At 43.1% G+C, this 21,906-nt stretch overlaps 1 protein-coding gene across 2 annotated transcripts; it reads left to right on the top strand.

The window, feature by feature from the left end:
• The first annotated feature begins 504 nt into the window (after positions 1 to 504).
• On the top strand, positions 505 to 21,428 carry LOC123429243. 2 transcript variants are annotated; one of them, XM_045113297.1, is made up of 2 exons: positions 505 to 1,393; positions 21,247 to 21,428. In XM_045113297.1, the coding sequence occupies exons 1-2, from the start codon at positions 587 to 589 to the stop codon at positions 21,349 to 21,351; spliced, it is 912 nt and encodes a 303-aa protein (XP_044969232.1). In that variant the 5' UTR covers positions 505 to 586; the 3' UTR covers positions 21,352 to 21,428. The 2 variants fall into 2 exon arrangements, with proteins under 2 accessions (XP_044969232.1, XP_044969233.1); XM_045113298.1 differs by lacking the exon at positions 21,247 to 21,428 and adding an exon at positions 15,126 to 15,570.
• Positions 21,429 to 21,906: the final 478 nt, after the last annotated feature.

Raw genomic sequence — 21,906 nt, 5'->3', positions numbered from 1 at the left:
TATTTCTAAAATTAGCCATTAATGATATGCCAATATTTCCCTATGTTAGCAACAATTAATGATTTTTCCAAATATTTTTTGGAGTAATTGTAATTAATGTTCTCGCCAAGATTTTTAAGATTAATTACAATTAATGTTTTTTCCAAGATTTTCCTATATTAATTGCAATTAATGTTTTCCAAGATATTTCTACTCCCTAGTTTCTAAATATAATTTTTTTAGAGATTTCATTAGGGGACTACATACGAAGCAAAATGAGTGAATGTACATTCTAAATTGTGTCTACATACATCCATATGTAGTCCTTCAGTGAAACCTCTAAAAAGACTTATATTTAAAAACGAAAAAAGTAGATTAGTTCTAATTAATTCCCCCAAATTAATTGCAATTAATGCAACCATTTGTATTCACCAAGTCGATTCCTATAAGTAGCATACCCCGAACCACCCCCTTCTCCTCACCCTTCCCCCCTCCCCCGGCCCACCCCCAACCATGCATATCTACATGTACAAAGATTAGAATTCATTCCATTAACCAAGAAATATTTTGCTGAATTTTACTCAGCCGAGAGGGCCTTGAAGCCATAATGGCCACCCCACCGAGCCCACCGCCATCCATGAATTCGTCCGCATGTCCATTCAAAACCAACATCCCAAGCCCAAAACCACGCGGCGCGCCGGCCGTGGGGGCGTCGCCGGTGTCCAGCGGCCCACGCCACATCGTCGTTTACGTGCGCGACATCGTCAACAAGCTCCGCGCCGGCGGGCACCTCTCCGGGCTGGATACCCCGGACGCTGAGCTCACCGAGGAGGGCACGTCCGCCCTGTTCGAGGGCGTTCTTGAAGCCTTCCTTGCCGAGGTGCGTGCATCTGCCGGGCTTCCGTTGCTCCCGAAGCCGCTCATGATCGGGAAAGACGGCCCGGTGGAGATGCAGATGCTCCGCCTGCACCTCGCCGTGCGTTCTAGCGGGGGATACGCCGCCGTCACGTCATGGGCGGCCATCGCCGAGGTGGTCGGCCTCGAACCGGTGGCGGCCGCGCCCCTGAAGCTCCTCTACTTCAAGTACCTCCTGCCCCTTGAGCAGAGCATCGGCAACTGCAAGCCAGAAATGCAGGATCAGGAGGTGGCCGGAGGCTGTCGTGATGCAGTTGCAGCTCGCCGCTCAAACGGCAAGAAGGACCAGGCGAGCCTCCGATCATCAGGCCATCTAAAGCGTAAGAGGGGGGCGCCGGTGCCTCTGCAGATGCTCAACTGGGTCCGCCTTGTGGCCAAGAGCCCTCTTGAACATGGGAATGGGATCTGCAGCCAATTCTCCTCGACGCTTATGCTCCGTCGCCTGAGGTTTGCAAATGTTGATTGCAGCCAACTGGCCCAAAGCACTACCTCGCAGCAGGTAAATCTTTCTGCCACATACAATACACTAGTTTTTATTTTTGAGAGCAATATATAAATGGCATATGCTTTATCTCTTATGTACGTAATTGTCTTCATTAAATCGTGGGTCTAGATTGTGGATTTGGTCATTATTTTCAGGCTATCGAAAGATATATGTTGGTCCTTAATTAGATTTACCTGCACAAAAGTGGTCTCATTCTTGAAAAGAAAATCACACATCGTTTTTAATATGCATGCTCGCTTAGGGTCATCCTGGGGATTGCTGGATGTTGGACCATTTAGAGCATTCTCACGGTTATTGTACCACTACCATGCGTGCTTCGTGCTCTTAGATTGTGCTAGCCCCCAACCCAAACACACTATGTTGTGTATCGGACATAGACATGGCCATGGGTCGCCCGGTCCAAAGTAAGCACGATATATGGGCCAGGCTCGGGCCTCACTTTTTAGCCCATGGCCCGGCCTGAAGCCCAGTAAAACGTGTTATTCAAGAAAAAGTAGGTGTAATATAGTATGTATAGCCCCCAAATTAGGCATTTTATTAAATTTGATAGAGAAAACATCAGTTTTTCCGGGCTTGAGAAATCTTGGACTGCCATGAGAAATTTTGGATGGGCTTTGTGAAGCCTGATCCGTACCCCGCCCGACGCAGAGAATGTCCGGGTTTATTTGGATATAGTTCTGCAAGTTAATTTCTAGTGTCTTCTATCTCTAAAGATAGAAACTGAAACCACAGACTAAACTGAAGAAAGAAAATCAAAAAGAATTAGAGAAGACAACTCTTGAAACTCAGTTAACATATAACTTTGTTTAACAAGTGATTCTTCAGCACATATACATCATAAGTGCTAAATTGTAGGTGTGAGTGATGGCTTTGGGTGGATTGATGTATACTCTTGTTGAAACTTTGTGGAATAATTAATAAGATGGCTGCATGCATCGATTGATGCAAAGGCCGGGGGTTTAACCTCCTTCTCTAAAAAAATAAGTGCTAAATTGTACCCCCTCATCCTTTTTTCTCTGCCCATGCTATTTTGAGACTGCATACCAAGGGGAGGCCTGTGCTAATTTTTCTGCACAGTTTTGCCCTTGCTTTTGCATGGATTGGAAGAGTAGTTATGATCTGCATCCTCCGATGCACACCTCGGTAGTATTGTTTACATCTAGGCATAGGCAGCCCTGCCCGACAACCCGGGTCGGGCTTTGTGTTCGGGCCGGGCTCGGGCTTGAAAATCGGGCCCGAAAAGCAATTCGGACCGGGCTCGGGCTTGCAAAAAATGGTGATTTACATGGGGGCCCGTCCTGGCCCGGCTCGGAATTCACCTTTTATGTCCATTCGGGCCGGGCTCAGGCCTGATTTTACGTTTTTTTTGGCCGGGTCGGGCCGGGCTCAGGCTTGAGATTTCCAGTTCGAGCTTTGTAAAGCCCGGCCCGGCCCAGGATATGCCCAGGTTTAGTATTGTTCAGCTGCACGTCGAGCCCTCTCTGTGCATGCGCCCAACTCTCTCTCTCTCTCTCTGGCAATGCGCATGTCACCACACTGTCAACCTCTCTCTCGCTCGCTTTTTGAAGACATGGCCTATGAGTAGACGGAAGAGAAAAGGACGCTGGACAGTTTGGCAGTGGTCTAAATGGAGGAAATGGCGCCAAGAATTTTGGGAAAACGTTTTAAACCAGCCGGTTGATTTTCCGACCGCGTAAACCGCGTCACTCTCCAACCACGTGTCCCTCAGTGGACCCACATGGCCCTTCATCTCTTCCCATCTTATCTCTTCCACAACCATATTTATCTTGGCCATTGGCTCTCTCCTGTATCTCATTCCCTGAACCGACGAAGCATCTGGTAGCGCCGTTGCAATGCACCGTCACCGTCGAGGCTGCATCCAGCACCCGCCGTAGCCGACGACGCTACACCACAATGCCCCCGCGATGCATCATGGCTTTTTCGCTGTGGCCATGGCCGCCCCGCTATGTTGCAACTTCCGCCATGGCCGTCGTGGTAAGTCGCAGCACCCGCCGCCGCCACGTTGCATCGCGACATCCACCATGGCTGTCGTGTTGCGTCGCAACATCTGCCATGGCCGCCATCCTGCGTCGCAACACCATCGCCGGCAACGCTGCATCGTAGCATCCGCCACGGCCACTGGCACTGCATCTCAGCTTCTGCCATGGCCGCCACGCCGTGTTGCAGCAATATCGCCGGCAACACTGCATCGCAACATCTGCCATGGCCACCGGTGCTGCATGTCAGCTTCCATCGTCGTCACCATGCGCTGCGTTGTAGCTTTCGCCGTCGCCGCCATGCTGCGTGGCAGCACCCGTCGCCGCTGTTGGAGTTTTACAGGAGGTCGTCGGTGTCATGATGAAGCTCCGTCGAGTCTGACCAGTGCTGTAATGGAGCTCCGTTGGGGCTACAATGGAGCTCCGCCGGGGCTGCAATCAAGCACACCGGAGCTGCAATGATGCACCGTGGGGTCGTTGAAGCTTCATCAGAGCTGCAATCGAGCATCGCCGGGCATCATCGATGGTTCGCGCGACACGCCGTGCTGCCATGGAAGCTGATGTCTGCTGAAGTTTTTTTGGTGAAAATGCCACAGGGTGCGGGATGGAGGAATAGAGAGGAAGACGAGGCTTCGTTTGTTGTCATCAAAGGGCCATCATTTGTCACATCAGACAGCTGGCCAGCGGATGATTGAGAAATCATCCGTCTGATCCGTAGCAGCCGTCGAATTTTATGATTCCCTCCTAAATAGACCTGCACGCTGGTGGATTTTCAGATCAAAATTTTGCTTACCGTCATGAACAATGGAATCAGAGAGATGCCTATAAAGGATAAAGCTCCCCCCTTGACAAGAACAAGATTTATCTCCTCTCTTCTTCACCATGACCATCATCGGACGCAAGGACGACACCATACACGAGCACGCCACCATGGGCTAGACACGAGGACGACACCATACACAAGCACAACACAGCGAGCATGCCACCAAAGGCGTCGTCCACGAGCATGCCATCGGCGACGTGCTTGCCGCCGTCCCTGTGGTCGATGTGCTGCCCAAGCTCGTTGTCCTGCATAGCCGACGCGAGCACGCCACCGGAGCCGTCGTCCAAGAGCATGCCACCGACCACGTGCTCGCCGTAGTCCGCGAGGACTCCGTGCTACGTGAGCTCGTTGTCCTGCATAGCCGTCCCGAGCACGCCGTCATCCATAATGACGCTATCTTGAGCACGCTGCCATCCAGGAGGACCCTGCCTTCCACCAACTGCAGCCGGCATGCCGTCGAACATGTGGACGTCGCAATCCACGAGGACACTGTCAACACGCGGGTTTGCTCGTGTTGGGGCTGGACAACAACAATGCGTTGTATATTCACCCACATGGTAAATATGCACACGACACTGCTCCACATGTAACACAGAATGTAACGTGGAAAAACCTCGTCAAGTTGAGGAGTAAAAAACCATGACTGTGGACCGGTCGGTCGACACAACTTCACTATGAGAATGATGAGTACAAAGTCTTCTCTAGAACCTCTATAGAGATTTACAACACACTCTTCACATTGCCAACTGACAACAACAACAACCATAAGAGGCAAGATTTCAGCAAAGCAGAGTACACACAACTTCTGCCCCTTCAGCATTGTGCAAACTGCTTTTAAACCGCTGAATCAAACAACACCAAATTAGGCAGACAAGTAGAGACACAAGTTCCTGAGATCCCTTCAAAATTTCAGCCCAATCGAACACTGTTTGCCTACCCAAACTGTTCGTCTCCCAAAACTATTTTGTTTTGAAACTGCAGCAGATAGAAATGACAAAACCACTCTCAAATATGGTGCTTCACTCACCCAATCCTCAAACCAGCTAACCAGATCGAAGTACACAAAGTAAGGGATGAGCTCACCAAGTTTGCGATCGATTCAAGCATGCTTGAGACTTCAATCACCAGATTGAACACTCTCTAGTCACATGCACCAAAGCTCGAGATAACCTCCATTTCTTCTTCTTCCTCTCTCTCACATGTTGTGTTTTCTCTTGTGTGCTCTCTGTCACTCTCACTCTCATGAATGACAGCCACCAGCAGTAGGGGTGAAGTGGCTAGGGTTTTCTTCTTATGACGAGGATCAACGACTGATGTGTTGGCCTTATAGGCTGATGTTGGGCTGCCAACACACCTTCATGTGGAGGGACTTGGCCCAACAAACACCCCATCCCGACATCATGAAGGGTCTCACTGCCTTTCGGCAGCCATGCCAGCGAGCCGGCGGCATACGTCGAACTTCTTTCTAATCACCACTTTAGTCAACATATCAGCCCCATTGTCATCAGTGTGAAGCTTCTCAAGTTGCAGTTGTTTGGAATACGACACATCTTGAATCCAATGATTGCGGACTTTTATATGCTTAGACCTTGAATGAAAACTTGCATTCTTATTAAACTGGATAGCACTTTGGTTGTCACAAAACAACACATGCTTGTCTTGCTTAAAATCAAGCTCACAAGCTAACCATTTCAGACACAATAGCTCTTTGCTCGCCTCTGTTACTGCAATGAATTCAACTTCAGTTGTATTCAATGTCACACACTTTTTTAGCCTGCTTTGCCATGACACTGCTCCACCTCCATAGATAACCAATTAACCTGAAGTTAACTTCCTTCCAGCAACATCTCTAGCCATGTCAGAATCTGAAAAGCAATCAACCTGGTCTCACCACACCAAAGCAAAGCTTCATATATGTGCTGCCCCGGAGATATCTCAAAATCCACTTCCCGGTTTCCCAATGAGGTCTTCTTGTATTAGACATAAATCTGCTCACAGTACTAACTGCATGAGCAATGTCAGGCCTTGTACACACCATACCATACATCAAACTCCCAACCGCTGAAGCATAATAAGCATGATGCATTTCCTTTTCTTCTCATCAGTTGTAGAACTTGCTTTTTATGCTCAACTTGAAATGGGCTGCTAGTGGACAACTCCCAATTGTATCATTCTCCATCCTGAACTTCTGAAGTACCTTCACAATATAGTTCTCTTGAGAAAAGTACAACTTGTTGGAATTTCTGTCGCGCGTAATTCTCATTCCGAGAATGTTCTTTGCTGGACCTAAGTCTTTCATGGAAAAACATTTGCTGAACTCCTTCTTCAACTTAGCAATCCTAGATACATTCTTGCCAACAATCATGATATCATCAACATAGAGTAATAATATAATAAAATCATCACCTGATAACCTCTGAGTAAACACATAATGGTCAGAGCTACACTTCCTGTAGCCTTCTACACTTCTTGTAGCCTTGCTCCCCCATGATAGTTTCAAACTTCATGTACCATTGTACTGGTGCTTGTTTCAGGACATAGAGACTTTTCGTTAGCTTCCACGCACAATCTTCTTTGCCTTTCATAAGGAACCCCTCAGGTTGCTCCATGTAAATTTCTTCATCCAACTCATCATGAAGGAATGCAATCTTCACATCCATTTGCTCAACCTCCAACTTGAGACTTGCTGCCATGCCAAGGATTACTCTAATGGATGTCATCTTCACAACCGGAGAAAACATCTCATCATAGTCAATTCCTTTTCTTTGGTTGAATCCTTTTACAACTAGCATGGCCTTGTACCTTGGATGTGATGTGTGCTTTTCTCGCTCGATTCTGTAGACCCACTTGTTCTTCAAAATTTTCTTGCCTTTGGGAACTTCATCAACTCATAAGTATGATTATTATGCAAGGAATCCATATCTTCTTTCATATCATTTCTCGACTCCTCCTTGTACTCACCTTCCATTGTGTCTGCAAAGCATTCAGGTTCTGAACTGTGAGGTAATAATACCACGTATTGATCCGAGGGCTTCCTGTTGGAAGGAATTCGACCCCTGTTGGACCTTCTGAGTGGAGCGGCTGGTGGACTTTCTCGTGCTGGTGCTTCCTGCTGATACAGATCATCAACTTCACCATCATACTCTTACTTATTGGGGAGCATATTCTTCACATGCACCACCATGTACATCATCTTGTACATCTTCTGCATTTGCTTCAACTTGCATAGGAGCTGGAGCTTCAGGAACTGGGTCAAAATCAATCATGTCTTGTTGCTGCCCAGGAGGAACTTGCTCCTTTGTCTTCACAATATCCTCAATTGTTTGGTCTTCTACAAACACAACATCACGACTTCTCACAACTTTCCTTCCCATAGGGTCAACCAACTTGTAATCAAACTCATCACCACCATAGCCAAGAAAGATGCATTGTCGTGTCTTCGAATCAAGCTTTGACCTTTCATTTTGAGGAATATGAACAAAGGCCTTGCAACCAAAAATCTCCAGGTGGTCATATGACACGTCCTTGTCATACGAAACCCTGTTAGGAACATCTCCCTGCAAAGGATAACTTGGTGAGAGATTAATAACATAAATTGCAGTCATCAAAGCCTTACCCCAAAAGTGTTTACGTAGCTTTGCACTTGGCAGCAAGCATCTAACTCTCTCCACAATTGTCCTCATCCTCTTAGGAAGATCATTCACTTGGCGTGTCTCCGGGGGAGTAAATTGATCCCTAATAGCTTGCTGCTTGCAATATGAATCAAATAGCCAAGTATACACTTCTCCATTATCAGTGCGAATGCACTTGTTAATTTTCTCAGTCTCTCTCCCAACCGAGGCATGGAATCGCTTGCATACACCTAATACTTGATCTTTGGTCCTCAAAGTGACAACCCAAAGTGAGGGGGTGGAGTCTTGAAGACAACTCGGTGTTGCTTCCCTGCTACACAATTTGAACATTTCCTAACGTGAACTCCTTTCACGCCCTTCAACATTTCTTTATTCACTAGTACTGTCATCCCCTTCTCACTCGCGTGCCCAAGTCTCTTGTGCCATAGAGCATAATGACCATCCTCCTCTAGTGCATTGGCAGAACCACTAAAGAGCTTAGCATGAACATGGTTCAAAATTGAGACCATTTTACCTCTTTGAACAACCATGTTGCCTTTGGTGAGTTTGTACTGCCCTTTTCCAAAACTGCTCAAGTAATCATATCCATCAAGCAAACCAACTGAGATAATATTGAGATGAAGTGCCTCAACATGCCTCACAGACTTGAGGACTAACCTTGTACCATTTGCGGTCTCCAAATGCAACATCTTCTTTTCCAATGATGTCTGCCTATCATTGTTCCCCATCTTCACAACACCAAAATCACCGGATATATGGTTAGTGAAGAGCTCTCTGCGAGATGTAGCATGAATGGTAACACCGCTGTTCGGCATCCAAATCATCTTGTCACCATCCACAAGGTTGACGGTTTCATTAGAAACAATAGTGATCTTCTCCTCAAAAGTGGAACCAAATCTGCTCTCATTTTCTTCATGCATAACAAGCATGATGTCCTCTTCTACTCCAGTAACTCGGTTGTCCTCTGTGTCACTATCACTGTCAGCTTGCTTCTGATCTTGCTTCTTATTTTTATTTTTGACTTTATTCCACTTGCCACATTGCCACTTAATCTGGCCCTTCTGATGGCAGTGATGACACTCATAATCGGCATACTTGCCTCTTGATTTGGTCCTACCTCTTTCTGCCCCTTTACCTGGACCTATGCTCTTGCTTTTCCCCCTGGACTGAGTGACTAGCACCTCTGAATGTGAGGAAGGATTAGCTTTTACCACCTTTCTGGATTCTTCATTTAGTACCATGGTTTTTACAAGAATCCAAGGGACAACTCCATTAGGTGCTGAATTGCAAATCGTGACCTTAAAGGTCTCCCACCTGTCCGATAATGAGCCTAGTAGCAGCAAGGCTCTCACTTCATCTTCAAATGTTATTCCCATTGAAGAAAGCTGATTTATAATGCCTTGGAATGTATTCACATGATCTGTAATTAGAATGCCCTCTTTGTACCTCAAACACATCAATTGTTTGATAAAGAATATCTTGTTTGTACCTTTTTTTCGGGCGAACAACTCTTCTAATTTCTACCATAAGGTGTGTGCATGTGTATCATCAATGATATGGTTCAGAACATTGTTATTGACCCACTGTTAAATAAACCCACAAGTTGGTGATGAAGTACCTTCCACTGACCTTCCTTAATGCCCTCTGGCATCTGAGTGGAGAACATTGGCTTCCAATATTCTTTCACATATAACAAGTCCTCCATATTGCCCTTCCATGCTTGATAATTTATACCATTCAAAGATATCATCCTACTGGTATTCACTTCCATCTTACATCACAAAAAACTAAGCAATTTGTACAAGCAAACCAAAGCTCTAATACCACTTTGCTCGGGCTGCATAGCAACAATGTGCTGCATAAATTCACACACACGACAAATATGCACACTACACAACCCCCTCCACTTGTGATGAACTTTGAGGACAGCTTCAGCCAACTAGTAAGTAGCGGAATAAAATAAACAACATGCACATGTGACACATGATTTAACGTGGAAAAACCTCCTCAAGTTGATGAGTAAAAAACCACGGTTGTGGACCGACCGGTCCATTCAACTTCACTATGAGAATGATGAGTACAAATTCTTCTCTATAACCTCTAGAGAGATTTACAATACACTCTCCACATTACCAACTGGCAACAACAACAACAACAACCACAAGAGGCAAGATTTCAGCAAAGCAAGGTACACATAGCTTTTGTCTCCTTCTGTATTTTGTAAACTGCTCTTAAACCGCTGAACCAAACAACTTCAAACTTGGCATACAATTAGACACACGAGTTCCTAAGATCCCCTCAAAATTTTAGCTCAATCGGATACCGTTTGCCTATCCAAACTTTTTGTATCCCAAAACTATTCTATTCTGAAACTTCAGCAGTCAAAGCTGAAAAAACTACTCTCAAATCTGATGTGCCACTGACCCAATCTTGAAACCAGCTAACCAGATCGAAATACTCAAAGTAAGGAATGAGCTCACCAAGTTTGGGGTCAATCCAAGCACGCTTGAGCCTGCAATCACAGGCTGACCACTGCCTAGTCACAAGCAGCAAATCTGGACAGAACCTCCACTTCTTCTTTTTCTTCTTCTTCCTCTCTCTTACATGTTGTGTTTTCTCTTGTGTGTTCTCTCTCATCTCACTCTCACGAATGGCAGCCACCACCAGCAGGTCTGGAGTGGCTAGGGTTTTCTTCTTGCTTCCCTTTACTTGAAAAGCGCTCTCCATAGTTGGATGCAGCGAGTATCAACGACTGACATGTGTTGGACTTACGGGTTGATGTTGGTCTGCCAACACACCTCCATGTGAAGGGACTTATCCCAACAACTCATTCTTCAGGCCTCATTTGGTATGGAGGGATTTACAGCCCCAAAGAGGATGGGGATTTCAGAGGATTGGGGGAATCCTAGTCCTCGCAAATCCCTTTGAATCCGCAAACCCCCTCCAACCACGATATTTTAGAGGATTGGGCTGTCCCATTTCCTCCTGTATCGCGTTGGTGCAGCTGCTGCGAGGGGTTGTGACGAAGGAGCTGGAATTGGCGGGGTCTCCTTCCGCGAGGGGCTGTGTGAGGTTGTTGAGCCGTGTGGGTGGGGAGGGATTAGCGGGGATTGGACTGGTTTTGCCCATTTAATCCCTGTGAATCAAATGGGCTGATGGGGTTTTCTAGGTATTCTAGGCCTTGCAGGGATATTCCTCTGTAATCGAGGAAAAACCCAGAAAAGTTATAGGGAAACTAAATAGGATTGGAGGGAGTATTAGGGAGATACATAATTTAGCTCGTTGCAACTGTGCATTGAGAAACAAATTGTGCATCGAAGAAAAACATATCTTCTCGGTTCAGACAACAAGAAGAAAACTGCATTTGAACTGATCAGGACAAAGTTGAAAAACATTAGGAGCGAAATATAAATTTTAGCTCGCGACAACTATGCATCGACAAAACATTATCTCGTTAATTCTCACCAACTGAACTGAACCTAAACTAAACAGAACAAAGTTACAGAAAAAATATTAGGGAGAAAATAAATTTAGCTCGTTGGAACCATGCATCCACAATACATTATCTCATTCAGTCCTCACAACTCAACTGAATTGAATTGAACTTGAACTAGCCAGAGTTACATAATATTTTCCCTAAATCTCACAACCAACTGGACTGAACTGTCTAAAAGATTGAATTGAACAGAAGAAATACAAATGAGTAATGAGGAAAGTACAATGAATAATGGTTGACGAAATAAATCTGAGAGATAATCAAATGAAAAAAAACAAAAACAAACTGAATAATGCCGAAATACTTCTTATCAACTATCTGAATAGTGATTGAATTCAGATAGAGAATTATTCTAAGAAAAACATTGGACAAAAGAAAGATAATAATACACTCATACTCAAAGACCGAGAGACTTTTAAAAATAGACTAATGGAGGAAGAAAAACAAGACGATCAACATAGAAACTTAAGAAATACCTAAGCAATAAACTTTGAGGATGAATCCTGTGTTGTACCATATTATGAACCATTTGGTTCTTGTTCGTGGGCGGGCCAGATGACTGACTGAAATAACAAAAACTAATAACGCAACATTGATAACTAAAAATACAAGAAAAACTAATCAACTAAACGATACATGACTAAGAAACTATGCTAAACTAAAAACTAAGATGAATAGTTAGACAACCCGGTACTAATCTTTGAGAAGACTAACATGACAAAGAAACTAAAAAGGGAAATGATGAATCATAGGAAACATTAAAACCGAAACATAAATGACTAAGATAAAAAAGGAGTGTGGTTTTCTGTAGCTCGACCTCCATGGTACCTCTTATCTAAGCCATTCATTTCAGCATCAAGATCTTTACAGACACATTTGTTTTTTTGTTTATCCCAAACGAAAGAACATACAAACTTCAAATTCTGCAGGACAACAAAACTTTCTAACAAGAATGTGGGGAAAAAATTCTGATTTTTTCATGCATTTTAAATGCTTAAAGTAACTTTTTTAATCAAAAAAAAATCTCATTTTGCATATTTATGCCAGACCAAAAAATTTGAAATTTTTTCACACATTCTTGTTAGGAAGTTTGTTTGATCTGCAAAGTTGGAAGTCCATATGTTATTTCATTTGAGAGAAACAAAAAAGTATTTTTCTTGTAGTAAGTTAGATGAAGAGCATAGATCGCAAAACAAATGTTGGAGGGTGTGGATAAGGGGCTTCATGTAGAATGAGGTATAAAGGAACTTTATCATAGAAAAGGCCAAAGCCGTAGACTGGCCAAAGAAGGCTAAAATTTATAGTGAACTAAACGACAAGTACACTAAACTAAAAACTTAATTCATGAATGATGGCCAAGAAATTAAGCTAAAACTCAACAATAACTTGATTAAAAACCTAAAAACTAAAAGACTATACATAAAGACTGAAAAATAAAAATGAAAATTGCGCATGAAGAGTAAAAAATATTTGAAGAACAAACAATGACTGAATAAGACAGATGACTGAAATAGTGAAGCAAGGATGTAAACTAAAGAGTGTTTCAGCCTAACTAAGTTTTTCTTAAATTGGTTCATGTCAGAACTCCGAATCCTGAAACTGCAAGCATCATGTATATCTAGTTAAGCCTGCGTGTGCCGGTATGGATACACATAATAAGATCAAAATGGTGATATCTTCAATTCACTTTTAACTGAAAATTCACAGCAAAAGAAAAGAACACACTAGCTCATTCCATCATGCATTACATACACTTTACTGTCTGAACACAAAAATAGCATAGCCCACACATTTATCCTGTTGAAAAAAAAACATAGATCACACACATATGGTTTTTTGAAACAACAAAACGCCCAACGCACCCAAACAGTGAACTGTCGTAGAGTGTGTGTTTGGGAAAGAAAAATCCTACACGCAGAAAGGTCATGTAGATCTCATTCAGAATTAGGGGATGAACTCGCACCCCATCGACAAAAAATCACGAGCACTGCGATTAACCTAGTTAGTCGTCACTAAAAAATGGAAATCTGTAGAAAATATAACAACACACTGTTGACCCAAGGGGATTCGCCATACCAGTTCAATCCCCCCCCCCTCCGCGCTGACGGTGACGCCTTAAAATGATGATAACAAGCATGTTGAGATTCATGCATGCAAACCTGGTCATATGGGCCATGCCTCACAGGCCGACCCTTTTATATTTTTATGTATTCTGAAAACCCATGTGCTATTGGTGTATTAGGAAAATCAAGACACAATGTATTCCATATATAATAGTATCTAATAATCATGATAATAAGGCAAATCAATGGTAGCTATGTATCATTGAACAAAATTCAAAGGACTCTACTTATATCTCCAGAAATTCTAAGGCAGTAATCTGCGCCAGCGCACCGGTCCAATCGTTTCAGCTGGCCATCGCGCGGCCGTTCGATTAGCGCATCCTGGGACGTTTAGATTTTATCCACTCGAGCCGTCTCTTCCTCCTTGCGCCTCCCTTGTCCTTCGCATCACAGCCGTGATCTCCACGCGGCGCTCGTTCCTCCAAGCTTGGCCTCTGCCTTGCGTCGCCGCCCGCATCGGCCACCGGGATGCTCCTCAAGGTCGACCCCTCCGGCTGCCTACGCGCGCTCAGCACGGCCTACTCCCCCATGGCGGTGCGCACCCACAGTCCACGCCGGCTGCAGTCATTGTAGCAAAAATTGATACCGATTGTAGCAAAAATCAACATCGGTTGTAGCAAAAAAATCCGACGAACTCGGAGTGCAACTCTAATGAACATGGATGCAGCTTTTTAGTGAATGGTTGTAGCCAAAATTGATACCGGTTGCAGCAAAAATCGACACCGGTTGTAGCAAAAAAATCGGCAAACTCGGGTTTGCAACTCTGATGAACATGGGATGCAGCTTTTTTTGTGGATGGTTGTAGCAAATTTGGACGCCGGTTGAAGCAAAACTCAATGGTGACCGTGGTGACCATGCAACTCCACCGGACCGCCGTTGCAGCTTCGCTTGACTACGGTTCCAGCTCTTGTATCCATAGTTGCAGCTCCCCCTTGCCTGGTTGTAGCAAAAAATCTAGGACGACGACACGGCCATGACGAAGAGCGCGTCCATGGCGAGGAGCGTGACCATGGAAACGACACGTCAGTGTTTCTCAAGAGGCGCTCGAACGACATAGGAGGCAGGAGCTAAGACTGCCTGGATCCATGAAGTTTGCTGCCAGGAAAAAGTCGCGCGGAATAAGAAAGGAGAGTGGACACGGGCCTTGGGGAAAGGATAAGGTAAACGTGTTACCTTCCTGATGGTTGGAGGTGCCAGCGTGGGGAAGCGACCAATCCGAGCGTTCGGCCATCGCACCAGCTGTAAACGTTACCTAAATTCTAGGGTGGGGCATTCTTGGAAAATGTTGGCTACCATTAGTAGCAAATAAGGGGAGTTAAAAAGGCTTTGGCTTGAAGTCTTCTTCATGGTGCAAAAATGGCAGCTCTTTGTGTCATTCTTTATAGGGTTATGCTTGCACCATTAACCTTAATTATGATACATGTTCTGCATATTTATTTACTTTCCCTTCTTTTTCTGGATTGATAACTCTAAGGGAGAATTGTTAGACGATGTTCATTACCAGGAAATAGCATATATGCTTAAGACATAAACAAGAAAGAATGAAGTAGGATTCACCCCAACCTATAACTTGCTCTTTTTATTTACAACTTGCCACCCTTCCACCTTCAATGATATTTACTGTTATTAATGGCCCTTCACTATTTTGGTACCAGAGCCATGGCTTTAAGACATTGCCTAAGAAATCTTCTACACTAAGGCGCCTTAGAAGAAGGTGTCATCCTTGATTTCACAACCTATCACATGTTGACTATAGAGGCGAGTCTGGCGCCACTTGGTCCTCATCTCAATGTTGATGTGGTTGCTGTGAAGGTTTGGAAAAGGCGTTCCTTTCATCTGCCTGCACTGTCATGCATCTAATCATGTCTGTTTTGATCTTCACTTCCCTTTCCCGATCAACTACACTACTATGATGGGAAGGTAGGGAGGGAATGTGTCTTCTGTCGTGAGGGAGAAGCTAGGCATATGATGTTACTTGTTTATGTCATCGCAAGGGAGAGGATGTGGAATGGTGTGGCTATATATGGTCATAAATAATGGATATATTGTGCGAATTTGGTCGCAAGAGGAATGAGTGGGTCACTATATGGATTTTGGGCACTGGAGATGTTGCTTTATGACTAGTCACCCACCTTTTATTATTTTTGTTTCTCTTGTAATGTGTACCAAATGATATGTTTTTTGAAGTAACCATGCATTTCATTAACATAAAACGTGGTTACATGACTCCGAACTCACAAAAACTACTGGTGATGTCTGGAAACAACAACTATCCAGAAAATTATGCATAAAAAACTTCAAAAGAAATAATGCCCTCGATGATCAATGCATAAACCATAGCAGATAGCCATGTCCAACTCCCAGCGTTGCTGAGACGCTCTCGAGAAGAAAATAAAACAACCACGTCATTCCAAGAATGGGGGAAGCACCATCAACGATTTTTGAACCTAAGACCAATCCTGCCGCAAATGGCAAGGAAAACATCACAGTAGAATGTCGGTGGGGGAATGTCCGAGTGCCTTCTCGGCTCCAAATCATGTACTGACTATCCTCAACGACGAGGGGAACCGCCATATCTACCGCAATTGTGCTTCAAACCATGCTCCAGGGCTCCCATCCCGACCAACACACCGATGTCGCCTCCCATATCCCGAGTATAGCCCCTGCTCCTCTACAAGGTTGGAGCACTCGTTGCAGTGATTGAGGCAAAGCAGAAGAACACACCATCAAATGGAGACGCCGCTCCTGCCTCACCGACACCATCCATGGACCCAAACACCGTCGATCGAAAGGAACAATGAGCACACGAAGCCACCAACTCTAAGATGCTGAAGTGGAAGGCACTGTCAGTTGGGAAAGAAATTGATACAGATTTATCCATCGAAGTGCTGCTCCCACCACCTCAACAACGCACCTAGACAAACTACTCCCACCCATATACATAAGTCACAGAAGAACTAGGGTCCTGCCCCCCTCACGTCGCCAGATCAGTAGGCGGAGAGGCAAAGGACCCATGCTTTACGGTGGCCAAACAGAGGAAAACTGGCCCTGCCTATTCCCGAAGAGAGAAGGATCGAAGCAGTTTGTCAGTCGTGGGGGTATCCCAATTGATATGTTCCTCTATTGTCTTAGGTAAAGATGACCTCGCCTTAAATGCTTAAAAGTAGTAGTATGATGGTGTTGGTCCCTTTGGGTCACCTTTTCGTCTTAAAAACCATTATCGAACTATACACACTATGTATTATTTGTTGGATGTCCCTTGGATAATTGAATCACAATAAAGAAAGATGGTGGCCTAGATAATCTTGGACAATCAAGGCTATATGAGAGGGTGTGGTGGAGAAGATGAAATTCATATACAAGATTTCATGTGACACTGTGATGGCCATGCGCTCACCAAATTTCACCAGTTATCCTACCTCGAGTGGAACCTTGATTAGCAAAAGTATTCTCAACTTCTTTTGAAGGATGATGGAAAAAATCATGAATTTCAAAGATTTAGTAGTTTAGGATCAAGTTTTATTCATCATTAAATCAAAATTTGAAATTCAAGCCAAGGATAACGGAGTTGGCATCCATGAGATTAACAAGAAAACAAACAAACCAATTGAGAAAGCCTGATTCAAAGGATGAGGGGAACAACTTCTACTACTTGGACTATCACCCTCGACCAAAACTTCTCAAAATTTTCTCACTGGATAGTGATATAAACAAATTTCATGTTTTCAGTAATCTTTGTAGCAAATTGCTTTCATACCGAGACTAAAGCTTAAAACTTGAACAAATGATAATGTAGTGAACAACCATGAGTAAAAACTAATGATAACAAGCCAGTTCAAAGGATGCGGGTTCGATCCAACATTTGGAATATCTCATCATATTTTTTTCTTTTGAACCTCAGGCCCACTTGTCAAATATGAAATCATGGGTAAAATAGGATGTAGACTCGGAAGTGAACCCACATCGTGTGGACGCATTCCCATGCCTTTTACTATGCATGGGTAGTCATAATACCAATACCCATTTATTGTATATACCGTTTACGACCATATGAGCCTAGGTATGACCACTTGAAGGCCCACATGGAGCACCCTAGCCTAAGGGGGCATACGTGTTGGGTAACCAAATAGGAAACCTTGCAATTATTTGATGAACGATCCACGAGTCCTACTCATACATGGTTTGAAATCCCACACGCACACGAGAAATCCACCTACTTGGAGGGAGGAGGCCACCACAACAATATGGATGTATTAAAGCATGAGAGGTCCGACACAGAGGACGAGCAATCTAGATACACACAAACCTAATGATGGTAGGCACATCACGTAGATCATGTTTAGAGATCCCTGGTGATCTAAGGTGATGTCCCACGACTATACAAATTATGTGCGACTACAGTACCGCTACAAGGTACCAAAAAAACATTCTTAACATTCTCGTTGCTATGCTAGGGACCGGGGTGTCTATTAGTCGAAAATTTTGGTTGGTCTCACACTCTGAAACTCGAAAGTTTGGTATACATTTTTTCACCTGACTTAAAATTACCTACCTACATGGGTATCCAGATCTTTCGATGAGATCAAGGGTTCAACTCTAGTGGAGACAACTTTGACGAATGAACTACGAACATGCCTCGATGATGCACCTTAGCAATCACTAAACAAACCCCTGAGATGTTATTGACCATGTCGGGTCATCTCATAGAAGGCCCAACCTTTGTGTGCAGTCGAGAACAAGCAAGAACTATGAAAATGGAGTTATGGTTGTGGTGAAAAATGATGAACTATTGAAGAAAGTTGAGGTTCCACATTCAGTTTTGACTTGGTGACGGACACAAATTAAGTACACAAGTTGCAACTATGGTAAACTTCCGCTAAAAAGAACCGAAATCTAACACTAGCAAAGCTATAATATTGAAGAGGTGCAAGGGGGATTTCTACTAGCCAAGGAAGGTTATGGACGAATCCAATTCTTGGGTTGTTTCCTCCCTGAATATGGACTCCTAAAATTGTCTATAGTGTTTTAGTGCAAAAATACATGGGTATGGCCCAACAATAAGGATACGACAATTATAAATAGCTATGGATGAACTTATGAAGTGGTCATCTTGTATATTTCTTCCATGTATTCATTCATCATTGTGGCCTCTTTTATCCCAAGATCTCCACTTGTGACTTTGTCTTCATTGTTTCTGTGTTTGCTTCATCTCCATGCTTGATTGTGCTCCAATTTTTCCCCTCTTGTCCATGTTAGGGACTTCATCATGAACAAACACATACGATTAATACAACATCATATTATCATGAGCATTAGTAATAGTACAAAGAAACAGAAGTAACTGATAATTCATGTGGTGTGCGCACGCTCGTGATTGGTCGTTGTATTTCCGGAACTTCGGCAGGTGTAATTGTTGTAGGGATGTCCTCACTAGTGGTGCTATGTTTAGTGGGCCTTTCACATTTATGGGCTAGATACTCAATTCATGCTCTTTACAGTAATGTTGCTCGGACGGTGCTATAGCTTGGGTAGCATTGGCACATTGCCACTCCTGCATGGGTTATCCTTAAGAAGCAGAATTATCACATTCGGGGAAATCCAATCATGGTTTCTAGACATGAAAATGTTCTAAAGAGTTGGTGAGAGACTAGGTGTTATTTGTCTCATCGGGGCTAGGTGGGATTGGACCACCTTATAGAACATTGTTGATGAGCATTAGGTGGCTAGACCTTCACTACTCATGTGTAACAATGAAAATAATATACATAATACTACCAGTGAAGGAACAATCATACTTTGAAAACCACATGTCTAGCATGATCTTATATGACTTCCGACATGTCAAGGCAAATGCTGAAATCTTCCACATGTTTTCCCTTCTATATAGCGATAACCAAGCAACCATTGAAATTTCAAGAATCCTAACATGACTAGATCATGATAGCAACCTACTCTGACTACAACGAAGCATCGACGATTCAATGGTAGGAGGGATTCCTTAGGAAGGGGATATGTTTGTTATAAACATCTAACGTGGATAACCAATAGGTGAAGACATTTCTTTGATTTACAAAGGAGATGTTCGTGAGGGGTGTCATTTAGGAAGGCAATATGTTTTGATTTAGGAAGGCAATATATTCTGATTTATGAGGTAGATATTTGTGAGAAGGGAACGTACAAACCATCACGGCGGCACACTCCCATTTAATTGTAAGGATTTTCTCACCTCCTATTGGACATCTATAAAACAAGAGTAGTCGTATGGCAATTTGTTCCTTGATGACATGAACATTTTACCAACAAGAAAACATAAAAAAAACTATTAGATATGCTCGTTACCACTTTAGCACAAGCCATTTCTTGAGCTAGGTTTTTTAGGAGGGTGAGTTGTCCCGAGCGGATTTCGTCATTCATTCTTAAACGACCAACACCTTCACATGAATGATTTACATACTAGTTTTGCAGTATCGTTTGTAGCATTCATGAGATCTTCCTCCTGCTTCAGCCCGTCCAAGCATAGTTCACCATCACTCTGTTCCAGTAAGTTTGTTCCGATTGAAACCATTAACCAAGGTTCTTCGTTGGATCTCACTACGGCTTCTGAGTGCATCATGCTTGTCAAACACATTCAGTGTTCTAGGTCCACGAATCTGTTGGCCCACGCATTCTGAGTCAATATCTAGCGTTAGACACTATTGGTGCAGTTAGTCTTGCATGCATGGTGGAGATTATTTTTATTGCTAGTTACTCGATTGTGCACTATATATGACTTGCATTGCTGGGTCAATAGCTCCCATATATTAATTAACTTGGTATTGAACATGTTACTTCAAACGTCTCAGACCTAATTTACATGTTACAACTGTATTGTTATAGGGCCTTGTGCTTTATAATTTGACCAAGGCAAATTTGGCAAACTAAAATAATTAATTATGGTATTTGAAAATATAGTATTATTACATATTTGTGTAGTTTTTGAGAATACAAGTATGACAGTGGATGCATATTTGTAAAGTGATAACTTATAGTTCGGTTGTTACTATTTTTTAGGCTTTTATATACTTCGGATATGAATTTTATGCTATATATGGATTCAATTTTGTTTCCAAGTTTTTAGGCCTTGATGCTTCCAATTTTATACTATATATGGATTCACTTTTGTTTCCAATTGTATACTATATATGGATTCAAAATTTTAGGCCTTGATGCTTCCAAGTTTCAGATTTTTTTAATTTTGTTTTCTATTTTTCCACTCTCTAAGATTTTAAGCTAGCACAAACAAATTTTATGATTATATTTCTTCAAACTTTTAGTCTGGGTGGCTTGCTATTTATATTCTTCGGTCATATATATGATACACCCTAAATCCTTGCTGACTTTATCAGATGTGCTCTGTTATATTGTACTACAATATATTCTTCTTGTAGTTGTAGGCTTCTTTTTGAAAAAATAATAATATATAGTTGTAGGATGGCAAGACTCAGTTATTAAGATGTTTTGTTTTCCTGTATGCCGCTTGATATATGATGCCAACAGTTTGTCATACAGCAGCTGATACCACGTATAGGTGTACTGGCTTATAAAATACTCTTCCATTTTCTATGTAATTTTGCTTGGAGGCCCCATATACGATCATCAGACAACTTAAAATCGTTTGTCATGCATTCTGAACTAATGTTTTATTCTATTTAATTTATTCTCTTATATGACTGATATTCATTCATCTTGAGGAGATACTCTGAAAATGTATAAAATGTAACTCTTTGTTCAATGCAGAGTGGACTTACGATGAGGGGCAGACAAATGGATGGGATGATCGGCTGTGTGCTGGTGGGAATAGTGACAGGATTTTGCATGCACAAACTCGACTTAGTGGTCTAGCAGATGTTCCAGATTGGACTGGGAAGCCTTCGTTACCTTATGACGAGCCGCATGCTTTGAGATTTCTCGGACAACCTGTTTATCCTGCACAAAGTAATGAAAGCCTGCTTGATGCTGATACTACTGGTAAGGGTAGGCCAGATAATTGCAACTGTCAACTCCCAGGTTCTATGGTTTGTGTTAGATTTCATGTGGCAGAGAAAAGGATCAAACTAAAGCAAGAACTGGGCTCGGCATTTTATGCAATGGGATTTGATCGCATCGGTGAGGATGCCGCATTGACATGGAGAAAGGAGGAAGAAAAGAAATTCAACACCGTTATCCAGAATAATCTGCCTTCTTCCAAGTACAGATTCATGGAGGAAGTGCTTGCTGCCATGGGTTCAAAGGGCAGAAAAGATATTGTAAATTACTATCACAATGTTTTCCAAGTGCGCAGAAGAGCGTACCAGAATCGGCTCACTCCAAATCATGTGGATAGTGATGATGATTCACTCGAGCCTGGCTTCCTGCATCTTCGTCAAGGTTGTGGTCAGGGTAACTCCATGTCGGCTT

This window comes from Hordeum vulgare, chromosome 2H, assembly GCF_904849725.1.
Source record: "Hordeum vulgare subsp. vulgare chromosome 2H, MorexV3_pseudomolecules_assembly, whole genome shotgun sequence".
In the NCBI taxonomy this organism is placed as follows: domain Eukaryota; kingdom Viridiplantae; phylum Streptophyta; class Magnoliopsida; order Poales; family Poaceae; genus Hordeum; species Hordeum vulgare.
Note: the sequence above shows the minus strand (reverse complement) of the source record. Positions and strands in the feature narration are given on the sequence as shown.